At 41.1% G+C, this 19,223-nt stretch overlaps 1 protein-coding gene across 1 annotated transcript in view; it reads right to left on the bottom strand.

Moving 5' to 3' along the window:
• MTHFD1 (methylenetetrahydrofolate dehydrogenase, cyclohydrolase and formyltetrahydrofolate synthetase 1) overlaps nt 1–19,223 on the bottom strand; it is a 43,628-nt gene that overhangs the window by 7,472 nt on the left and 16,933 nt on the right. The window contains exons 9-24 of the mRNA XM_005149609.4: nt 16,663–16,790; nt 15,749–15,846; nt 14,907–15,080; nt 14,254–14,390; nt 13,943–13,989; nt 11,758–11,865; nt 11,582–11,656; nt 9,426–9,528; nt 8,193–8,269; nt 7,136–7,276; nt 4,292–4,360; nt 3,641–3,752; nt 3,361–3,500; nt 3,227–3,268; nt 2,184–2,284; nt 209–386 (exon numbers count right to left, since the gene is read on the bottom strand). Of these exons, the coding sequence (XP_005149666.1) occupies nt 209–386; nt 2,184–2,284; nt 3,227–3,268; nt 3,361–3,500; nt 3,641–3,752; nt 4,292–4,360; nt 7,136–7,276; nt 8,193–8,269; nt 9,426–9,528; nt 11,582–11,656; nt 11,758–11,865; nt 13,943–13,989; nt 14,254–14,390; nt 14,907–15,080; nt 15,749–15,846; nt 16,663–16,790 (1,730 nt within the window). The remainder of the gene's footprint in view (nt 1–208; nt 387–2,183; nt 2,285–3,226; nt 3,269–3,360; nt 3,501–3,640; nt 3,753–4,291; nt 4,361–7,135; nt 7,277–8,192; nt 8,270–9,425; nt 9,529–11,581; nt 11,657–11,757; nt 11,866–13,942; nt 13,990–14,253; nt 14,391–14,906; nt 15,081–15,748; nt 15,847–16,662; nt 16,791–19,223) is intronic.

Here is a 19,223-nt window from a genome sequence, read left to right as displayed (position 1 = left end):
TTCAGTGTCAAAAGTAAACAATATTTCATTGAGTAATCAAAACAACATGAACTGAATAACTAGATCTTTGAGATTTGTGGAATAAATGTTATGTTCTAAACCCAAATTTCTTAGTTTCTCAGAGCAGCCTTTCAGACAGCCTTTAGCAACTTAAGCTAGTGAAATCAACTTATAAACAATGTACCTCTGTAATATTGCCAGTTCATACCTTCACATCATAGAGGAACCGGAAGTTGCTGGGTGTCTGCGATGCTCTCTGAACAGCTTGTGCCAGTGCAACTGCTCCTTTACCTCCCTCTGCCCAATGAGTGCACACGACAGCATCAAATGCTCCTGCTTCCTTTGCCTGTTGCACTACAAGGGCCATTTCAGCCTTTGTATCTGTTCTGTAAGGAGAAATGTTTGCACATTTGTATCAGAATGCACACACAGTAAATTAACTGTTCAATCTAACGATTTTCACTCCTGACAAGACCCAAAAACTGTCCAAAGAAATCACACCATCCAGCCACTGTGAAGTTGCTGAAGGACTATAAACCACAGCCTTCACTTTGGTGAAGGCACGACACCACAGAATAACTGACAGTAATGGAACCTTGGAAGTACATGCCAGAAACACATGACTCCTGACAGAGAAGTGTTCCAGACTCTGCACTTCTGTCCTGTATCAGCAATGTAACTTCTGTTTTCACAAGTGAAGTCAGGAAGGCATTAATATTGCTGATTTAGAAATGCCAGCCTTATGAAGTTTAACCATGACAAGTGCAAGGTCCTAAACCTCAATTGGAACAATCCCAGGCACAGCTACAGGTTGGGCAGAGAAGAGATTCAGAGCAGCCCTGTGGAGAAGGACTTGGGGGTGTTGCTTGATGAGAAAATTAACATGAGCCAGTTTCAGTGTGCGCTTGCAGCCCAGAAAGCCAACAGTATTCTGGGCTGCATCAAAAGGAGCGTGACCAGCAGGTCGAAGGAGGTGATCCTGCCCCTCTACTCTGCTCTTGTGAGACCTCACTTGGAGTATTGTGCGCAGTTCTGGTGCCCTCAACATAAAAAGGACATGGAACTGCTGGAACAAGTCCAGAGGAGGGCCATGAGGATGATCAGGGGACTGGAGCACCTCCTGTATGAAGACAGGCTGAGAAAGTTGGGGCTGTTCAGCCTGGAGAAGAGAAGGCTGCGTGGAGACCTCATAGCAGCCTTCCAGTATCTGAAAAGGGGCTGTAGGGATGCTGGGGTTGGACTATTCTTTAGGGACTGTAGTGACAGGACAAGGGGTAATGGGTTAAAACTTAAACAGGGGAAGTTTAGTTTGGATATAACAAAGAAGTTCATTACTGTAAGGATGGTGAGGCACTGGAATGGGTTACCCAGGGAAGTTGTGAATGCTCCATCCCTGGCGGTGTTCAAGACCAGGTTGGATGAAGCCTTGGGTGACATGGTTTAGTGTGAGCTGCCCCTGGCCATGGCAGGGGGGTTGAAACTAGATGATCTTAAGGTCCTTTCCAACCCTAACTATTCTATGATTCTATGTGAAGGTGTGCTATAACATGTGTGCACAACAAGTTAAGGCCCCTAATTTCTCTAGATCAGCCAATACACATTTCCTTCAGGTGAAGAATCTTTAGCTGGCTACTCCAATTCAACTGGCATCAGCTTTAAAATATCAGCTAAAAGCCCTTCTACCTGCATGAAAAGACCACACACAGATTCTATTTCTTGTGCAGCAGAATGTGCAGAGCCAAAAATGCTGCTTAGTAGTGCATAATTATTCTATACAGCAGACCACTGAACACAGCATGGTTGAATGCACCTCACCATCTATTACGAGCCTAGATTCCACATTGTCACAGGCACCTTCTGTACACAGCACAGCATGGCTGAGAGCATCTCACCATCTATTGCAAGCTTAGATTTCACACTGTCACAGGCACCTGTTGTACACAGTAATATGGCCAGTTGGGGTGTAAGTAGTGGCAGATACTAGCCATAAAATCCTAAGCTAATTTTAACTAAGGGATGCATTTGAAATGGCGAAGCAGAGCTCCCCTATTTATTCAGCATCTTCCAACAATGTAAAATGCTGCAAGCAATACATCAAAAGTACTGAAGAGATTGCTAAATATAGCAGATAAAATGTCAAAATTTTACACCAAAGCACCACTTCCACATCTCAGCTCACTTACTTGAAAGCATTGACAGCCACTACTACTGGCACACCAAACATCCGTGCATTTTGGATTTGCTTGTTTAGGTTACTACACCCTTTTGCCAGCAGCTGAAGATTCTGTAGAGAAAACAGCAAGCAAAAAGCATGTTTTATAAGGGGCAATGAAACTTTTGTTTCAAATCCACTATGTCCACAGCTAATGATAAAAATGTCAAAATGGGAATGACACTAGAATGGCCAATCCCCAGTGGTGCTTTCTGAACAGTCCAGATCAGCACATGCTCTTGGAAGATAGGAAAAGAAATGACTACTTCTAATGATCAGTGATTTCAGCTGCCAAGCCAAGGTAAGAAAAATCCCTTTTTATCATTTTTTTGTTATTCTTAGTAGGTTAATACCCGTGCTCATTAACACCCCACAGTAAAGCCTCCTTTTCCTCTTTGACACATTCCTCTTTATGTATTAAATATGATTAGCAGTGAATTTCATGACACTTGTTTGAAGTCTGTGGCAACAGCTTTTGGCTTACACATATTTACTTTGTAGCATCAGTGACTACTCATGGAAATGCAGACATTTCATCCCTTTCTATGCAACGAATAATCCATACAGAAGCTCCATAAGTGAAAAAGCTACAGCAATGTAAAGACAGCCATAAAGAAGCAGAGATTTTAACTCACTTTTCTCTCTGGTACTGTTAAGAGAGTAATTAGAAAGGCACTCAGAATATTTTCAGAGACAGTATTTCAGCCAAGCAATTACTCCATACTGAGAGGGTCAGGGGACACAGAGTAGATATTACTATGAAAAATTGAGTGCAGAGACAATTGCATGAGCTCAAGAGAAACAAAAAGGCTAGGTCAAGTACAAGAAATGCTTGAAAGAGCAGAGCCAAAGTAACATTACTGAAAAAAGAAGACCATTGCAGCTCATACGAGGAAGCATTTCCCTGGCAGCTAAAAAAGTGACACACTAGCTATCTAGGCATGCACTGCACAAAAACATTGTGGCATGACCACAGTTAGATGGTCAACTGTCACAACAGCTAAAGAAGGTTACCTCTTCCATGTACTCCTTTGGTAAAGGTACCCCAGCAGTGACCTGGAAAAAAAGATGGAAATCTGTAATATTTTTATCCATAACAGCAATTCATGTTTGATTGACTAAAAAAAAAAACCTTGTCTAGTACTTACTGTAGGGCCCCCTCCATGCATTTTGAGAGCTCGGACAGTAGCAACCAACACCACCACATGAGGCCGGAGACCAGAATAGCGGCACTTAATATTAAAGAATTTCTCCATGCCTATGTCTGCACCAAATCCTGCTTCTGTAACTAGAGTAGGAATGAAAAGAAGCCTGTGAGAGAAATCATGCTCTGTCAAAAGTTTCTTCCAAGACAAAAAACCCATCATGATAAAAAAAGGCATATCCCTCCCTTCAAAACAAACAAAAAAACACACTCTATACACTTACCGACAAAACCATCTTTACCCACAAGCTTCAGTGCTATTTTGTCTGCCAACACTGAAGAATTCCCATGTGCAATATTGGCAAAAGGTCCAGCATGAACAAACACTGGTGTTCCCTAGAAAAGGGGGGGTGTGGGAGAGAGAGAGAAAATCAGAGGCTACAATTTAGCAGATCAGCAGTATTTCAGGAACTAAGTACTGTGGTATCTGAAGGTAAAGAAAAACACTTTTAGAAGACATATCTAAAACCCTTCTGATCAAACACTTGTTATCAGTAACAAGGACTGCAGAGCAAAAGGATTATAATAATCTGCACAAGTGGAGATATTAATCCTCTTAGGAAAAGGGCAGCTAAGTCCCAGAAACTCTCTGCCATTCTCCTGCATTCACACCAGCTAGATTCCCAAAACACTTCCTGGCATTAAAGACAACAAAACAGAGACATATGAAAATTTATTGCATTGCCTTGGGGTCATCTGACAATGTCAGACCTAGAAAGAAAGTAGCCTTTTCCCCTAGCCCTGAACCTTAGGTAGGAAACCACAGTAAATCCCCTAATCTATGCCAAGTAAGCCCACACTGACTGTGATGAATGAACCAAATCAGTTGCTTCTTGGCTCCAAGAATTCATGTCCAGCAAATCACCTTCGCTCACCTCTAGTGTCTGCATGAGGTTTGGTTTAACAGCATCTTTCATCAAGACAGCCAGAGCACCAGTCACTCCCTAAGGGAAAAAGAAAAGAAAGGCAATCAGTACCAAGACAGCTCCTATGCAATGTCAAGGCTCAGCTTTTTTCCTGGTGAGCTTTCAGGAGCAGAACCAGCAGTTGCTCTAGATGAACTCAACTCTAGTCAGGACAAGGCAGAATAACAACCTTTACATTCTTGTAAGAGGATCAATGATTTCTGTTCAGGGCAGCCTCTCTGTTGTGACCTTGCTATAGCAAGGTTAGTAAACAGTAGCCATGAGAGAGTAACCCTCAGGTACTCATGTTTATGGTAGCCCATTCAGTAGTACAAAGCAATGTTGTTACGTTTTGCAGGTAGACTGGTCTTTGACTTTTTTTCCTTCTTCATGTCAGCAACTAAGCTCAACATACTGGTCTTGAAACATTGCAAAAAGCTGCTACACACTGCCCAAGTTTCTTGAACAGAAATAACTTTTAAAATGAACCTCTGTGCTCATGAGAAAGACCAGGCAAACACCAGGGTCCATGTTTCCTCTGAGGTGCATCAAAATACCCTCTGCTGCAATTCTGTCTCTAATTCTAAGTGAAAGCTTGTGAATTCATCCACATTTGCCTTCTGAAGAGAAAATGAGGGTTTGGTCACCCTTGTGACTGACACAGTCCAGTGGGAACCAATCTGGCTGTTACGCAGCGCTTGTAAAAGTATCTAGAATTGCTATCATGGGTACAGAGACAAATGTTCACAGCAGTTATGAAAACCTTTAACCATTTACTTCCCTTTTAATTTCAATAGGATTGCAGCACTCATTATATGATTTTTTTTAAAGACATTCACTGCTTTGCTTCATTAGTTTCAATCTTGCCACATGAAAGATTATTTAACATTTAATGGATAAGCTTAAACTTCAGTCATCTCCAGGATAATGAAAACTACAGAGCAAGATTTCCATGGTGACATTTCAGGCCTGTATCACTCAGCAGCACTTCAATGCATCCCATCCAAAAACCTGCAGTCAGTTTTCAATTCCACATTTCTTCCTAGTTTCTTCCTGGTAGCACGCTCCTAAACATTGGTTATGTCACAGCAGAGGGACCCAGACATCTTATTATGCCAGCATGGTCTCTGCAATCACTATGTTTCTGCATGCAAGAGGAGCATGTAATGATGCAGTCCTAATGATGCAAACTTACAGCTGCTGTCATTGCAAACATGTAACATTAAAAAGAACCTGCTGAACAGGTCTGACACCATCCTCCATTCTGCAGCTGCAATGGAAAAAACTGAACATAATTAGACTTTACTTTTTTTTAAGTAAAAAAAACGTCTTGAGATTAGTCTTCTGTCACCTGTTCTCTACATAAAATTCAGAGCAACTCGCTACCCAAGCACCACCTGCCTCCACTGCAGATGGACAGCAGGAGAGACTCCCGTCTTCTAGACCAAGGTTTTAACTCTGGTAATTAAGGATAAACTGGCAGCATGCTGGCAGCAGGAATTAAAATATCAGAACTGGCTACAGAACTTTGGCACGTGCCCTCTCTCATTCCCAACAAATGCCTTGCATAAAGACATTTACAGACAGGTGGTTCCCAGCTTAGCCCTTTTCCTGCAAGGCCAGAGGCAGGCCACATTGCTAATATGCTGTTTCTTAGGCTTATCCTAGGAGGAAGTAAAATAAACAAAACAACCAACCCCAAACACACAAGAAAACAAAACCCCCACAGCAAGAGCTGGATAGGCCTTACTGCTGCGTCACAGCCTGCTGGAAACACTGGTCAGGCTATGCACCCTGTGGATTCTTTTATCTCACTGGAAATGTTCATTCAGAAAATGCAAAACAAACCTCCTTAACACCATAACATACAAATTTGTAAGACTTTTACTTTTGGCACAGGAGGCTGTGCTACACAGAAAGCAGTAAGCACCAATGTATCTCTATTGACTACCACTACCTGTATCTGTTGACTACTGCAACAGTGCTGAGCTTGTTCTGTCTTTAAGAAAATTAGCATGGCATGGCTCAACCTACAGGGCTTGGCTCGCTTTCCATTCTCCAAATAGGGTTGCCATCTTCCACACATTTATTAGAAGTGTCTGGGGCACAGGCTATTCCACTGAAACCATGATGAAGCACCATCTGTGAGAGTGCTTATCAACATATTCCACAAACATGCCAAGAACTGTACTAAAGTCTTGCATGGGCAGCTGCAACTGCTGCTTAGGTCTGCTTTACATACTGGCAATAGACATCACCTGTGCTACCACATTTAGCATTTCATACAGTGGAAATAAAAGATTTGTGTCCCTCATCAAAGGTTGCCATATGGAGACCTTGCACTTTTTGCAAAGGGTTTAGTTTTTATAGCATTCACAGCCTCACAGAATGAGATATTTAATAATCTGTAATAAAATTTGCATGAGGTTTTGTTCCTGCACAATGTTTTCCTTACTCCAGGAAGCCTGAGAAACAGGATGGCCAGCAGGATGCATTTTGAATTTTTCCAATTCATAAATATGCTTTCTATCAAGAAGACACCATGTATTTCCCCATTAATTTCTGTGGGGCTAACTTCAACTTGACACACAGCACATCACACAGGACCTGCCAGGTCACATGCACACACACACACACACACACACACAACTCCCTGGATAAGGTGCTAGCCACAATTAAGTAAGAAAACATTCATTAACTCCAGGGGCTAAGACTTCATCTTTGACCTTCTATATGCTTCTATATGTCTTTCCTGTACCAAGGACTTTCAGAGGTAAAAGGAAAAAGCATTTAAAAGCTGAATGACTCTCTTACAAGGTCATCTGTAGTAACTGGTTCCCCTTTCTTGTTGGAAGCCACTACCATTCTGCCCAGTCGTTTTTTCATATCATCCAACCCATCAGAGAGTGCTAGAACTGCCATGATTTCGCTGCTCACTGTGATATCAAACTGAGCCTGCAAGAGATCAGTAAAGAATCAATCATCAAGATTCCCTAACAGCAGCCCTTACCTCCATTAAATTCTTAAAACAAGGCCAATCACCACCACCATAACAAAAAAAATAATTGTAAAAATAAAGCTACATTACTCTCAGAACACACTTCATTTAATTTGGACATTCAGACTGAATTTTTTTCCTGCAAAATTAAGTAAAAACTATTTATTCAGTTGCTATTACATGACTCTCTCCTGGTGCATACATTAGTGATTCATGTAAGAATGCATAACACTAACAAATTATATTTTTGAAGACTGTACTAACTCATCTGACTATCACTAAACAGTACAGTACATGAAAAAAAAAGATTCTATAGGAAACAAAGGGTAGAATTCATCTGACATCTAACGCAGACAAAGCCATCGAAGTTAACACCCAAGGGACATTTCAAGTCAATAGAAGGATGCTTTTCTGAGCACAATTAATTTGAATATTAATTTGACAGTTACTTAAGCGATGAGAGGAGTCACAGCTCAAATTGCCTGTTTTCCTCTATTGATTATGTAATGAATACACACAACTAGCTCAGATACTGTAGCTAGTTTTGGCCAGATACATCCCACCCAAAGCATCTGCAATGGTGAATATTAGCCATTGCCAAGCATCATCTTTACAGAAGGCACCCATGTACCACTTGCTATGCCGCAGTCATCCCAGTTTGGGAAACCAACATTCAGGTGAGATCAGGGAAGGAGAGAACTAACAAAACCAAATACCGCACTGGCAGTAAATTTAAATGCTTGGTTGAAGGGACATTCTTTCCTTCAACAAGATGCTGGTGAAAGATGGAAATATCTGGAGTTACAGAAACTTGCTTTAGGACCATGTTTTTCAAAGTATTTTTTAAAATATGCAACAAGAGGGAATAGTTACCGTTCGTGAGAAGCCTTTTTCTGTTAGAGACTGTCCAATAGTGATTTTCCTAAGGAACCTGTCATTAGTATCCAGTACTGTGAGGAATGCAGAGAGAAAGATGATAAGTCACGTTGCAAGTCATGTTACATTTATGCCCTATGACAAGCACTCAGCTTATGAAGGAAAGACAGCAGTTTGACATACCATCCTCTCCTACAGAATGACAAATGCTACTCAACCTGATCCTTCCCCTAGACTAAACTGAAGTTATGATACCCAAAGTCACATGCAGACCCTGCACTACATCCAGAGGGAATCCATGTCCTTCTGCACACACTGACAAGTCTAAAGTCTCTCTGAAAAGCAGAGCTGCTAGTATTACTCCAATTGCATTTTCGCCATCATTAGTCAATTTGAAATCGGGAAATTATTACAGCCAAAAAGAATCAAAATTATAGTTTTATAAATTAAGTGATAATATGGCCAGATACTACCATTTAATAAGAATAGTTTCACACAGACCCATTAACTCAAATTACCTTGGAAACACAAACTGGCTTAAATTTGCTGTTTCTTACTATCTACCTGAAAAAAATTAAGTATTTTATAAAATATTTCCCATGAGGCAGAACACTTCAGCCACATCAAGAGTTATGAAGCAAATTCTGGAAAATACATTTCACACTATTTTAATAAGAAGGAGGAAAACCAATACTCTTGGGGTCTAAATCAGAAAGAAATTTCTGTATTTGAAATTTATTTTGCTAATGAAATACTAAATTTGCAAGGTCAGAGATTGATCTTACCTTCAAGTATCTTTAAAAACCTTTTAATACTCTGGCCTTTATTTGCTGTCAGTCCCCAAAAGAGCAAGTGGGCAGATTAAACTGAGTTTAACCCCAAAGCAAAACCCTCTCCTTGCTCTCAGAGCTTTCTCAGTCAGGTTAAAAGGCTGTTGGCTACAGCTGCCAAACTCAGATCTCGCAGTGACTGACAAATCCAGGAACACAAACCTGCACAACTTGTGAAGTCTTAATCTTTGTGAATTCAGAGTGGATTCAAAGTCTGTGTATCAGACACTTTAGAAATGGGATCCAGATACAGGCATCTATCCAACCAAACTCAAAAAAAGAGGCCAGCCCTGCCCTCTTTCCCATTTTTCCAGGAAACACAGTTCTGGCTGCACCTGCAAACCTCTTTCTGACACACATTTTGTTTCTTGAATATTCTTTCATTTAATGGCTCTTGTACCTCTTTGCCATGTTATGGTGCCTGGGTCAATGTCCAGTCTCACAAATAAATTGATTTCTTCCTTCGTCAAAGCCAGAGGATCAGTTTTGTTAATGCCCAATTTCTATGGGAGGAAAGGACAAATAAAAGGTATAACAAAAAGATACACAGAAATTAGCTTTTCACTAGAACAGTGAGCCTTCAGCAGCCACATCTGCATATTCAGAAATAAGGAGGAGCTGCCTTTTTGGTGCCCTTCTCCTAGACTCCACAACAAGGTAAGATGATCCATTAGTGTGTAGCTGGAAGCAGCGCTTGCTGCTGGCCAGCTAGTAAAGGGCAAGGCAGACAACAGAATTCATTAGAGCAGGTCGTTTCCAAGCTTTGTGCAAAGCATCTACAGAAAGAGAGCTCTGCAGTTCTTACATGCCTTGTTCTAATCATTAGTCTCACATGCTTACATCCATTTCTCATTAGTTTGCCTAGGGTCACTGCACACAGCCATACGTATTTTAAGATACTGCTTTCAGCATGCTGGTTAAGCAGTACAAAGGAGGCATTAAACAATTCAGTCACAAGGCTGTCAGCATCCCAGTAAGCTGATCTTGAACATACTGAGAGGATGGGCAGTTTGCCAAGTTGCTTAATTGAAAGAAGAATTATCTCAGGAAGTCTGATACAAGCACAAGCTTAGGAATAAGGAGAATGTGGAGTTGATTTATGAATGAGCTTTTTTAATTAACCAGACAGCTAATACGTATTTTTCTGAAGAACAGCAGGGAAGAAGAAAGTCTGTTCTCTTTGTCAAGATCATCATTTAGGGAAAAAAACAAAACAAAACCAAACACCTCCTCCCCCCCCCCCAAGAAAAAAAAAGTTAAATATAATCCTTCTGGAGTACTGGCATTCCATTCACACCTCAACATTTAAAAACCATAACAATGGTTAGGTTAGAATTCCCTCAGCAGTAATATCAGGAACACCAAGCAACATGACATAGCTTCTTTGCTCAGCAGTAGAAGCAAGCCACACATTCTCTAACACAGAAGACATTACAGCCAATTAATAAATCAGAGTTTCAGCTTTCTAAATAGTCTGACTATTGCTCCTGACTTCCAAATGGACAACTGATCCAGCCTGAATACTGTACAAACAGGTGTGTAATTGTACTTTTAATGACCTGAGCAGGCTCCAGTATGTCCTCTTAGCCAGAAAGTCCAAGTCCACAGCAAAGCTATTTCTCTGTTAATCTTCATTTTTTGTGTTAGTCAGGGACACATGCTAGCTCACATTCATTTCTGGGGATCAGAGCAGCTGTGATCTGCTCAGGGTCACTCATCTAACTGGGAATTCTTTTTTTGGGAATAGGAGGAATAGGAAAAAATGTGTGTCACCTACATTGCCCTTTCCCATTTTCTCAGTCTGGGTAAGACAAGAAATTCTCTCTACTCTCCTTTTGCTGAATTTTATAAACTACCTTTTTTTTTGTGCTGCATTATCTATATAGCTGTCACAAGGGAACTATTCGTCTCTAGCTTGGTCCTTTCTTAACTGCATTAAGGACACTGAACGGGCACCATTAATAAAGGGCACTAATCCCTTTGCCTCTTCCCAGTGTGTTACTCATCAACATATGATAGAGTTACATTAATGATTCTTCTCCTTTGGACTGCATCTCAGTTTTCTGTGCTGTAGAAAAGGCTATTACAGTTCTGCACATTTTATGTAAAAAATAAAATGCCAGGAGAATCACAGAATCGCAAGGGTTGGAAGGGACCTCGAAAGATCACCTAGTCCAACCCCCCTGCAAGAACAGGGTAACCTAGAGTACATCACACAGGAACTTGTCCAGGCGGGCCTTGAATATCTCCAGTGTAGGAGACTCCACAACCCCCCTGGGCAACCTGTTCCAGTGCTCTGTCACTCTCATAGTAAAGAAGTTCTTCCTGATGTTCACATGGAACCTCCTATGCTCCAGTTTACACCCATTGCCCCTTGTCCTGTCACTGGATATCACTGAGAAAAACCTAGCTCCATCATCCTGACACCCACCCTTTACATATTTGTAACCATTGATGAGGAGGACAACATGAGGGCTTCTGTAACCTAGTTCTGCCTACATAAAGGATAAGTAAAAGGAACAGAAGTAGAAACCAATGTGAAACTGGTGAAATTACCTGTAATCTTCGGATCTGAATGTCTGAGAACTTCCTAACACCATTGTCAGAAGGCACCAAACGGTTGTAGAGAGCCTTACATAATGAAACAGATAGTTAATTAGCAACACCAGTACAGCCAAAACATCTTGGCCAAAGTGGGCTGGGCTCAAACACCTCCTAAGTAAAGATTGTACCTGGTCAGTCTGAGTGAGCTCGTGGAACATACGTGCATCAACAGCAGCAGCAACCAGGTTGTTGGCTGCAGTGATAGCATGGATGTCACCAGTGAGATGAAGGTTAAACTAGAGGAGAGAAAACATATCAGTTACCTCATCCTGCTGCAATTTTCATTTATTTCAGTTCACCATAGACAGATGGAAAGAGAAGTATTAACAGCAATGTTAAAGTGGGTGAGGATGGAGGGGGAGAGATTGCTCAGTGCAGTATATGGAAGAGAGGAAAGAATTCCTCTAAAACAGAAAATTCCTCCCCCACATTTATGTCATTTACAAACTTCCAGAACAAAGCTTCCAAATAAAAAGGTTTGAGATTTGTTTGCTTGTTTTCCATGAGAATAGTTTTCACAGGCTCCTTGATACCTGAGAAGACCATGGTATGGCATGTCTGCATTGCTCTTCCTTCACCTTCCTTCTGACCCACTCTTTTCTTTGCACAAACAGGTTTCACACATAGATTAACTGAAGCTGCTGCTGCTCCCACAAAGATACCAGAGCTAAATTGAAACTAGCAACCTTGTGTAGTGCTAGCAATTGAGCTGTGGTTGCACAGAGCTCTGCATAAGCTAACCACTTAAACACACAGTATCACAGGCAGAACTTGTAGACCACGTACTACACCGTGACACTGCTAATAGTTTTCTTGGTTCTATCTCATCAAAAGATAGTTTGAGTGGGTTTGCCAGCATGAGTTATCTAGCTGCACTGTACCTATGATGACAAAAGGCCTGCGATATATAGCTTCTGTGACAAACTTGCATTATGGCAGGGGAGTAAAAGGTGTGGTTAAAACAATACTCTGTAGCTGAGCAGCAAAGGAAGAAGATGAAGAGGGGGCATCAGAAAAGGTGATATGACAAAAGACCATACAATAGCATTTTATGGCAGCCTTGCTACTGTTGTCCTAAAAACCAGACAGCTAAAAGCAGAATGTAACTAGTCACACAGAGTAATTAAAAATCCTAATAAGTAAATGCTGATTGTTGTCTCATTCTACATACATGCAACAAGAAGCAATTACTACTACCTTGGTTCTGCAGTATGACCTCAGAAGTGTTTAATTCGCTACCATTTTCCTAGGATGAAAGCTGCATGCAGAAATATCCAGTGACGGATCAAGGTCATTAGTGTAACTAGTGACTCCAGATACTTCAATTTTATGAGACATACATCAATTAAAACACCCCCACAAAACTGTGTATTTATACCACGTGGGTCATACTTAAAGAAAGTCCTTTCAGCCAGTTTCGTTCCAAGAGTGGAGCTGTTTCCCACTGCTGCACACAGTGAAGTATTTTGACTCATCTTATTAACACTCCCAAAGAGGAGGAGATTATTTTTCCTGTCACATCTATCTTTCACACATGTTCTTGGCACCTGATTAAATCAATATTCTGCCTCCTTAACATTTTAATCTTTTATGGACTTGCTGCATCAATTGGAACAAACAGCCCTTTTGATCATTTCTGCTTTTCTTCCTAAAATTGCCCTGTGTCAATCTGTAGTGCACAAGACAAAGGTAGAATTCTACAGACAATTACTTTGAGAATTGAGAGAAGCACGAGAGCACGTGCTACACGTGCCTTTCAATTCCCTGTCCCCAGACACAGGATTTTACTTGCTGCCAAGCCACATCAGAAATATTCTGCAGTGCCAGTCCCTCACAGGCTGAGGTCTTGGCATTAGTGATTCCCAACTTCCCTTTTTCCATTTCATGTTAGTAATCTAAAACAGAAGTAAACCAAAATAGCTCACAGAAAGAGTCGGTGACTACTGCTGCTGACAGAACTACTTAATATGCTTCCAAAATGTACTACATCATTATCACCTTCATTTCAATGCCGGGAAAAAGAGGCACAGGATGTGCTTTTCTCAAGGGTACACAGCAATTCAAGGCAGAGAACGGGAGGGAACAGAGAACTGGGAATTCTTAGTTCTGTGAAGTTCTCTGACCATGCAAGCACCTTTCTGAAACAGCTAAAGACATTTAAAAGAAAACCAAACATAAAACTGCTGATATAAAACATTCTTCAGAGTGCTACACTGGGCCATAAAGAACAAAGATTTTGCAAGTTATCCAACAGCAGTATCTCCTCAAGGTCTGTGAGCTCTATGTGCAATGAGACTTTGTATAAAGAATTACCTCTTCCATGGGGATAACTTGACAATAGCCACCACCTGCAGCTCCACCTAGAGAGAGACAACAGTCAAATCACACAAATAAAGGTCTCTAGCCCAGAGTGGTATTATATGTGATTGCTTAATGACTTTAAGAAGGCAGCTACTGTTGAGCAGCTTAGTTTGTATCCCAGCACAGAACTTGAAGACAACGCTGAAGGTTTTATTTTCTTAAAAGGAAATGCAATTGTAACTGGGCATTATGCAGCAGAATGAAATCTCTGAATTCCATCTTCCCCCTTTTAGTTGAACTGTAAGCAACAGAACGGTTGCTACCTTTTATACCAAAGGTTGGTCCCTGAGAAGGCTGACGAACACAAGCAAAAACATTCTGGTGAAGGTGTGCTCCTAAGGCTTGAACAAGACCGACGGTGGTGGTGCTTTTCCCCTCTCCCAAGGGAGTAGGAGTTATCCTGCAGTGAAAAACCAGAACAGACACAACTAAACCCTTGCACTGGGTGAGACTCAAAACACTTACAGGGCTAAAACAGCCACCCAGTAGTTGCAGTTAATGCCAATTCACATTCTGGGTTGGCTCAGACTTGAGCTAATCTTTAACAATTTGAACTTGGAATGAGATTGGCAAATTATCATATAACTGCTGAAGTCCTTCCTCTGAAACAATTTGCTAGTTACCTCTGCAGGCAGGTTACTAGACTAGGAGAACTCGGACTACAATCCAGTCTGCCCTTTGTAACCCTGACATGCATACCAAAACTATTCATCTCCAGGAGAGAAATGTTAAACTACATTCCCATAATTTGCCACAAGAGATAAATCCAGATTTTCACAGTGTGTTTTCCTAAAACCCAGAGCACCCCATAGAGTCACCATACCAAAAGACAATAATTGAACAACATGCTACGCTAATAAAATTTCTTTTCACCTTGACATCATGTAAGTAATATCTCTGTTAAAGAAATACTTACCCAGTAACAACAATGTATTTGCCATCTGGCTGGTTCTTCAACCGTTTCAGAGCTGACAGATGAACCTTGGCTTTAGTTTGGCCATAGAGTTCCACTTCATCAGGGAGCAGGCCAACTTCTCTTGCAACTTGATCAATGGGCTTGGGTAAGTAAGACTGCGATATTTCAATATCACTTAAAGAAAGAAAGGTAAATCTGTAAGTCAAAGACTTCTCACAGATTCCCTGCTTCCGGATGGCATAAAGTACAAACACCTTGTCTGCATTTTTAAAAGGGAAGCTTTAACCCCTCCTTGTTAAATGAAACAATCCCACTGATACTGGCTACGTCAGAATAGACAAAAAACAAAATACCAAAGTAAACAACAAAGCCATTCCTCAATCCTCCCCCCACCAAGAATACCTTTTTTGTAGGCAGTATCTTATGCTCCCTTATGGTATTTGCATATTTCAACTGATCTTTGGGGACTTGACACCAACAACTGTCACTTCCAGAAGCTAGGTATTTGCCTCGTGAGAATGAAAATTTTCCAAAATCTATGTGTCTCACTATCTGCTGAATCAGAAACTATCTAGCTGATCTAAAAAGTCTTTGGAAATCCATGTTTATGGCTTAGTATTATCAGGATGACCCAAGCCTACACTTCAACATACATCACAGCATAACTGCAAGTTAGCTCTGCTCCCTTAGGAAGGCCTCACAGTTTTCTCTCCAGTTCTCTCCAAAATTCAATGCCAGCTACAGTCTACATATATGTATGCCCCATATTACACAAACCTTGGGAACAGAAGTGAATACAATATTGCATTAATATTGCCAGCGGGTTCATTTGAAAGCATTACCTTGGAACTGGCATCTTTAGGGTCAGCTGGTTATATTGGATGTTCCATTTTCCAGGTTGGAACTTTTCCAGAAAACGCTGTGCACTCTCCACTGTGCTCTAAAATGAGCATCAGAGCGCATTATAGCAATCAACTCTTTGAATCATGTTAGTTAACAATGAGACTCAGAAAGGCTCCCCTCCCCCCTATGCCTCAGTTTGGGATCAAAGTGCTTTGATTCAAGCATTTAATCCAAAATGAGATTCTGCTCATAGTTTTCTTAAAAAAAAAAACCCAACAAAAAATCCCAGAACACCCCCCCCCCCAATCAAACCAAAACCCCACACATCTATCCATCTACTGATCCATATTCCAGTGTGATTGAATTTTTGGTGTGTTCTGTGCCAGCAGGGTTTCTCAAGCAAAGTGGGAAACAGGGACCTGGCTTATACTGTTACTGTCCTTTTTATCCAGCATACTTACAGATAGTTTTGGAATTACAGCCAGAGCATTGTAAGAAAAGCCCATTTCTTGCTCAAGACCAGGCTCAAAAAACCCCCAACCCACTTCTCTGTCAAAAAGCAAAACCAAACCAACCAACCAAAGGAACCCTCCCCCAAAAAAAAACCAAACCACAATCCCCTCCCCCCAAAAAAAGACACAAAAAACAAAACACATCCCCTGCCCCCCCAAAAAAACACCCAAAACAAAAAAAACCCAAGCCCCACAACCAACCAAAAAGACCTCTGTCCTAACACTTCCTTAAGGTCTATCTTCTTCCTCAGTTAACTGAATCTAAATTGTTTGGACTAGATGTTGGAAACCCTAACTAGACCTCTGTAAGAGCAAGAAGAAAGCATCAGTTGCCTTGGTAGCATGCTGGTGGTCAGAAGCAAAGTACTCTAAAAGTAAATGTGGAGGAGATGACCACATACCTGCATCAACATGGCCACAGTCATAGGCCCAACGCCACCAGGAACTGGTGTAATGTAGGAAGCTTTCTCCTTTGCTGTGCTGTATGCCACATCTCCTACAACTTTTTTTCCACTGGCCTTTGTGCTGTCTGGGGATTTAAGGAAAAAGTTCTACATCACGTTTCACCAAAATAAAAGGGAAGCCAGCACTGACCGAAGCTGAAGTATTTTCATCTACTGAAGTAAGCAAAATACAAGGTGAGCACTCAGAAGGATGCAAAGAAAGGTAAGTTAAAACATCAAAAGATTAAACTGCTATCATCATACTTCACTAAGAGAGTGTCAACAGCTCATGCAACGTATCACAGAATGGTTTGGTTTGGAAGGGACCTTAAAGATCATCTTGTTCCAACCACCCTGCCATGGGCAGAGACACCTTCCACTAGACCAGGCTGCTCAGAGCCCTGTCCAGCCTGGTCTTGAACACTGCCAGGGATAGGGCAGCCACAGCTCCTTTAGGCAATGTGTTCCAACGTCTCACCACCCTCACAGTGAAGAATGGGAAGAAATATCTTCCTATTAAGCACCATTTATCCTCAGCCAGATAGACCTCTCTTTCCTTGAGGATGCAATAATTTTCTCAGTGGCACATAGCCCAGGGAGCAGTCCGAAGATGACTCCAAAAGGAATGCAGGGGTGGAAAGCACAGATCAAGTTTTACATCCATGCAATAATAAAACACTAATAGGACATACAATAGAGATGTCACCTGAAGCATCCCTTCACAGCTCCTGCTATACTGTTGTGAAGGATTAGTACAGCTTCCAATTTGAAGGAGATACAAACCAATGGTCTAGAAGAAGTGAGAGAAAAAATCATGGCCGACTTGTTCCAAAAATCCAGGTTTATATTTGCTCTGTTTGATTTTGGGGGACACCTGGGCCCTACTGCTGAATAAAATCATCTGCCTTTACAGAAACTGAAGACAGGAAGTGCTGAGCTTCTCGATTACTTATTGCCATTCTAATGATGGCAATAATGCAGATAAATACTGCAGTTCACAGAGATCAGAATATTGTCATAACAAACCTCATAGGTGGCTTAAGATAGCACCAATAGCATAATCTCCTTTTTCTCTGGGGAAAAAAGAAAAGAAAGAAAAGCTACATCCTGCTGTACTACATGGCCTGACAATTCAGAAGCAGATACAGCATTTTGTCCCCAGTGATGACCTTTAAGCTCACCCATAAAGACAGAAAAAGACAAAATGCTTTGGTAAACTAGTACAACCATCTAAAGAACTCACTGTTTACAGACACAGCACATAAAAAAAAGAGAAAATTTAAGTCTCTCCTGGAATGGCAGAACCTCCTTTCAGATATAAGGACTCTAGGGAACTTCTAACCAGTGTGAAAAAACCGAAGACAGATTTTAATGTTGCTAACATTGAAATATATTGCATACAATAAGCGTATGTTTGAACAGAACACAGTCAATAACTTTAACATACATTTGGCGAGGGGGAGGAGTGGAAGAGAAAGCAAACTCCTAAACAGCTGATTATGTTAAAACCAAAAAGAGGGAACAAAAGCAGCTCCTGCCAACTCTTATTTTTTGCAGCATTGTTACTGACAATTAGCAGTTTGGATGCTTTTGCTGTGTTTGTGTTTTAAGCAACAGTTCTTCCCCCTGAAGTTCAAAGTTTGAAAGCATCACAGCTGTTAAACAGTGTTTCTACAGTCACTGTCAGTTTTGTTGCCTGAACTGCAGACCAATCTGGCCTTCCAGCCCAGAGACCAGTTTAATTAAGGCTGCAAAAGGCAAATAACATAATCATAGTTTCCTCCAAGGACACCAAGCAGGCTTACCTGCCACCCTGGTCAGGAAGACTCTAGGCCTGAGAATGATGAAAACAAGTAGGCACACCAAACACAAATAGCCTAATCCATTACACAGACACAGTGGTGACCACAAGCTAAGCAGACCCCCAGTCCCTGCCTCTGCTCCTCAAAGAACTGCTGAGCACAATTTAGGATTAACTTAACTTCTTAACAACTTAACATTCAATTAGCTTTAAAATATTATTCTTTTGAAAGAAAGCTCACATATACAACTTTCTATCTCTCTGCATAATTTTACCTTCTCAGTATTCATCATCCCATTCTTAAAAAAAAACCAACCCAAACCAAACCAAAACCAGTTACAGACAGTATCCGTGACACTATAACCATTCCCACTGCTTGTGTTGTCCTTAGTCCCATAGGTTCTGTAGCCGACTGGAACACATGAGAGAGCACCTGAGGACTCTGATATGAAAGAAGTGAAAGGCATACCTACACACATGGAATGAAGAGGTACGATGATCTCAATCTACCACAGCTGTGTGACAGCCTGAGTGCAGCTTCTGGACTGGAGCTAATTCAGAGTCCTGCTTTCATCAGATAAGGGCTGGGAATATTCACATGACCTTTAAGCAAACTTTTGCCAAAGTACACACAATTCTAACAAGTTTCTGATGGATATATGACTGCAAACACACAAGACCATACATGACCCTTATCTATAAAACATTAGACCATCTG

The sequence above is a fragment of the Melopsittacus undulatus genome, chromosome 4 (assembly GCF_012275295.1).
Source record: "Melopsittacus undulatus isolate bMelUnd1 chromosome 4, bMelUnd1.mat.Z, whole genome shotgun sequence".
In the NCBI taxonomy this organism is placed as follows: domain Eukaryota; kingdom Metazoa; phylum Chordata; class Aves; order Psittaciformes; family Psittaculidae; genus Melopsittacus; species Melopsittacus undulatus.
The sequence above is the reverse complement of the archived record's forward strand: the minus strand, read 5'-3'. Positions and strand labels throughout refer to the sequence as shown.